This window comes from Rhagoletis pomonella, unplaced genomic scaffold, assembly GCF_013731165.1.
Source record: "Rhagoletis pomonella isolate Grant_MI unplaced genomic scaffold, Rhpom_1.0 Rhpom_scaffold_00004, whole genome shotgun sequence".
NCBI classification, from domain to species: Eukaryota; Metazoa; Arthropoda; class Insecta; order Diptera; family Tephritidae; genus Rhagoletis; species Rhagoletis pomonella.
The window spans coordinates 135,711-139,887 of NW_023458558.1; the positions used below are offsets into that span (position 1 = coordinate 135,711).

The 4,177-nt window shown below is 32.5% G+C and overlaps 1 protein-coding gene across 1 annotated transcript; it reads right to left on the minus strand.

The window, feature by feature from the left end:
- Positions 1-159: 159 nt before the first annotated feature.
- Positions 160-3,782, minus strand: LOC118736740 (protein nanos). The gene is made up of 4 exons (XM_036466756.1): positions 3,747-3,782; positions 3,188-3,671; positions 2,289-2,755; positions 160-1,164 (listed from the first exon to the last, which is right to left on the minus strand). The coding sequence occupies exons 1-4, from the start codon at positions 3,780-3,782 to the stop codon at positions 898-900; spliced, it is 1,254 nt and encodes a 417-aa protein (XP_036322649.1). The 3' UTR covers positions 160-897.
- Positions 3,783-4,177: the final 395 nt, after the last annotated feature.

Here is a 4,177-nt window from a genome sequence, read left to right on the forward strand (position 1 = left end):
TATGTAAAATAAAAATTGTACTTAAAGCTACAACGTAATCCAACATCCAGCATTAATTATTTACTAACTACACAAAAAAAAACCGAAAGTTCACGTGGGTATAGATTGAACCATAAATTTCAAACGTTTTTCGTAATTTAAAAACGATATAATTTAATATAAGAAGTCATCTATTAAAAATATGTTTCAATATACCAAATTGCTTGATGTTAAGAATTCAGTTACAAATATTATACGCAATACTTGAATACATAAATCGAATCGAGAACAAATTAATTCTCAAATAATATTTACGTAAACTATCGTAATTCAACGCAAGTAGATGAACTAGCTCTATAGCTATTTAAAAATAAATACTGAGGATGATTTGAGTTAGTACCATAATTAATTTCTGTTCCTTTGCAATCGGTAAAAGTAAAATCGACACATTTCAAATTGGTTAAAACACATTGTTCGCAATTAAAATTCTTTCATTTCGATATTTTAAAATTATTGTGAGCAGTGTACTTTATTTCACTGTACACTTAAAAGTCAATAGAAGATAATATAGCTCATAGTTTAACGTACATAATATTTCTTGTACAAATACTTAAAAACTACATTTACTAAAATAGAAAAGTCGATAAGTAAGAAAAAATTAACAAATCTTCGTGAGCAATAAAAAGGAGACTATGTAATAAATTCGCATAATTTCCAAAATGTAATTTTATTCTAAATTTTTGGCGATCTTTCCAAGATACTTTTTCTTTTCATACTTATGGTAGTTTCTTCAATTAGCTTTTGAAATTTAACTCCCTTTTAAACACAATTTTTGTTCAGAAAAAAAAACATGTTAGAAGGGCAGATCAATTTAAAAGTTACTTGAGAAAACAATATATAAAGTTTTTATATAAATATCTACGCTTTCGTTCCATGCTTATAATAAGAGCTTTTTGCTAAACGTAAGGATTCTGCTTTAACAGCGTCTTCCATTGTAATAATAGGCTTTTGTGGACAGTATTTAACAGTATGTGCTTTATCACCAGATGCCTTGCAAATTGGGCAGACATAAGTGCGCAGCTTCGGACATAGTACTCGACCGAGGGAATCGCGAACTGCATGGCTCTTCACTACAGCTTCTGGTTCATGGTTGTTTTCACAGAAGACACAATGCTTTACCGCAGCCTGAAAAATATAATTCAGTTTTACTTAAACAAGAACTAGCCAATTTTTTAAGCGGTGATGGGCAAAACGCTGCGCGCTTTTTGAGCTTTTTGTGCTTTCAATGTACTACCCTCCTCACCTTTAGTTCATACACTTCACACTTCCAGTTCATACAATCCTGAAGTAGAAATATTTCAAACTATATGAACCATGATAAATAAATAAATATATATATATATGCTGTTTTTACCATGGTATGAACTAATGGGCAGGGTAGTATATAGTCTATTTCGAATTACACGCCAAAGATTAAATCTCTAACAGTTTTAACGCACGTTCCAGTCGTTATTTGGCTAAATAAAACATTAGGTTTGTTCGTCGAAAATCCAGCAAGAATTATCCAACACTCAAAATATCAGAGAGTAAGAAAAAATTCTCTCAAATTCTCTCTCATGTTGAGAAACTTGCAAATTTCTGCACGAATGCAAATTTGCAGGAATTTGCAAGTTTCGCTGCCAGCTGGCGTCCACGGTTGCATTTCAAACATAAAATTTTTTTATAGAATTTTTAAAATTCTTTCGGATGGCCAAAAACAGGATATACATGTATATTTCTTGTTGTTCTGACTTTCTTTAACATACATTTCAATTTCTTCATCGTATTAGCTGTCGGGTTTCTTAAATCGACTCTGGTTGCAATTGCATTCCGATTGCGAATACCATTTTTTTCAGCCGAATTAAGTTCAAATCATTGGAATTAACTAAATTAATTATATCAACAATTATTTACTTCCTTTTTTCATAAAAAAATCGCTCGTGTTTATAAATTTTTTAAATTTAACGAACTAATTTATTCAAATTATTGTAGACAAAAATGCAACCATGCGCCACAACCACATGTTTCGAGTTTACAAATTCTTGCTGGCAAAATTTTTTCCAGCAAGAATTTGCAACTTCTCTCCAAGAGAACTGTCACTTTGCTCTCACAATTTTTGAGTGTTGGATAATTTTTTTGGTCTGCACGAACGCGATTTGGGCAAAAATCGTGATAATTCGTACAAATTCGTACAAATTTTTTGCTCGACGAACAAACCTATTAACTTGCTTAAGCAAAACAAGAAAATGAATGATGTGTATTTTACTCACAATTTTGTCAAATTTTGTACACCCATAGCGTTTTTGCAGTTTCTTTATGTTTTGGCTGTTATATTCGATGTTCGCAGCAGCTGCTGCAACAGTTGCTGCATGGTGTTGGGCGGCTTGCGAACTAATCCCACTGCCCAAAAAAGGCGACGGAGTGTGAAAATGCAACTTCCACATGTTTTGATTTAAACAGTGCGGATTAAAAATAGCTGCGCTATTATGGTTGTTGGGAATAGTATTACCACTACCTGCGTTACTTGTTCCAACATTTATTATATTAGAATTCAAATTGCTTTCGACACCATTATTGTAGTTATTATTCGAACTATAATACTGGTCAATATGTGATGAAGTTTCCACCGAATCATTTCCGTGTCGATAGAGATTCGATTCATCTGTCACATATCCATTACAATAGAAGTCTTGCATTACATCATCCACCAAAGAATCCGTATCATGTTTAATAGGATCTATTAGAATCAAAAGACAGATACATATATATAACAATATACCATGATTAATTATTGAATCATGTGAATATGCTGCATTTTAATTTAATACGTTTTTCAACTTACATACTTCAACAACGATAGAAGTATTTATTTCATTAACTTGACCAGCTGGCCAAATTGTATATCTCCAATTGGCATATTCATTTTGGTTTGTATTTACAGATTTATAAAATCCAATTAGAGAATATGTAAATATGTACATATATACATAAATATGTACATACATATGTACATATAGATAGATTTATGTCGACAGACAGGCGCCATTGACGGCGCCAAGCGACTACTACCCGTTACAGAAAATATTTTACACTTTAATTAGCCCGAGGGTTGAAATTATTATATCACCTTGAAAGCCTCTTATGCATATTTTTTATATTTTATAATTACCATTTCTATACTTGCAAGCAGCCAACATTGCAAACATTTTTAGGGATTTTGATATCTCGTTTTTTTGTTGATTTTGGGCCAATGTGGCTTTAGTCGTTCTATATGGTTCTTTATGTTGGATATTAAAGTTTTCGTCGAATTTGCTAAATTCTTGAGACTGATATATATTTTTCTTTCCCATAAAACCTGAATGTAGTGCCATGTCTGTTACAGATATTCCGTTGCCAATATTAAAATATCCATAACTATGTGGTTGCGGCTGTGACATAGTTATAGGACTAGCGTTGCTGGGACTCGGCGTCGAAGAAAGCAATGGTAATGGAATTGAGTTTATCAAATTAGGCGAAAGTTGAAACATGGACGTTTCTAAAGACGAAGGTGAGATACTCTTTAATCCATCAAACGTGCTTGTAGTATCCAGATGCATTTCCTGCATGCACTTAACGTCAAGAGATCCAATTTCCAAGAACGAAGCAAAATGGTCCTTTTAGGGAGTATTTAGCAGTATTCATTAAGGTTATGTTATTGAATAAATAACGGGTATTTCACCTTCTCTTACCCTTTTAAGATCTGCATCATTGTGCGTGCGTAGCATGATTTTAACTCCAAAGCAGACTCTTGCACTAGATGCCCGTTATTTTTTTACTTTTCACTTCACTTCACTTGCTCAACCAAGAAATTAAAACATATTACCATTACGCACTTATAACTTGCAAGCACTTTTAATTTGCCTCTAGAATTTAGGTTTTAAGGGCAACCAAAGTTTCTCACTCCAATAAATTCTTTACTCAAAATACATATTCTGTTGATTCCACGAATTAAATGTTTGTTTTTGTATTTTCCAATTGAAGGCACATGCTAACGGTTTTTGTTATGTCGTACAGGGTGTTCGTAAATCAAAGAAATTGTTTATACGTACCAAGTGGCCTTTTATTTACTTCAACGTTTGGCATCTCTTATAGGGAATTTACATGAGGCGATTTTTAGTTG

Excerpts from the sequence above, each read along its gene's own strand:
- LOC118736740 (XM_036466756.1), bottom strand. The coding sequence starts at position 3,782 with ATGCTACGCACGCACAATGATGCAGATCTTAAAAGG. Across the intron at positions 3,672-3,746 it reads ATGATGCAGATCTTAAAAGG|GACCATTTTGCTTCGTTCTT; the intron begins GTAAGAGAAGGT and ends ACTCCCTAAAAG. Across the intron at positions 2,756-3,187 it reads TGCTTGCAAGTATAGAAATG|ATCCTATTAAACATGATACG; the intron begins GTAATTATAAAA and ends TGATTCTAATAG.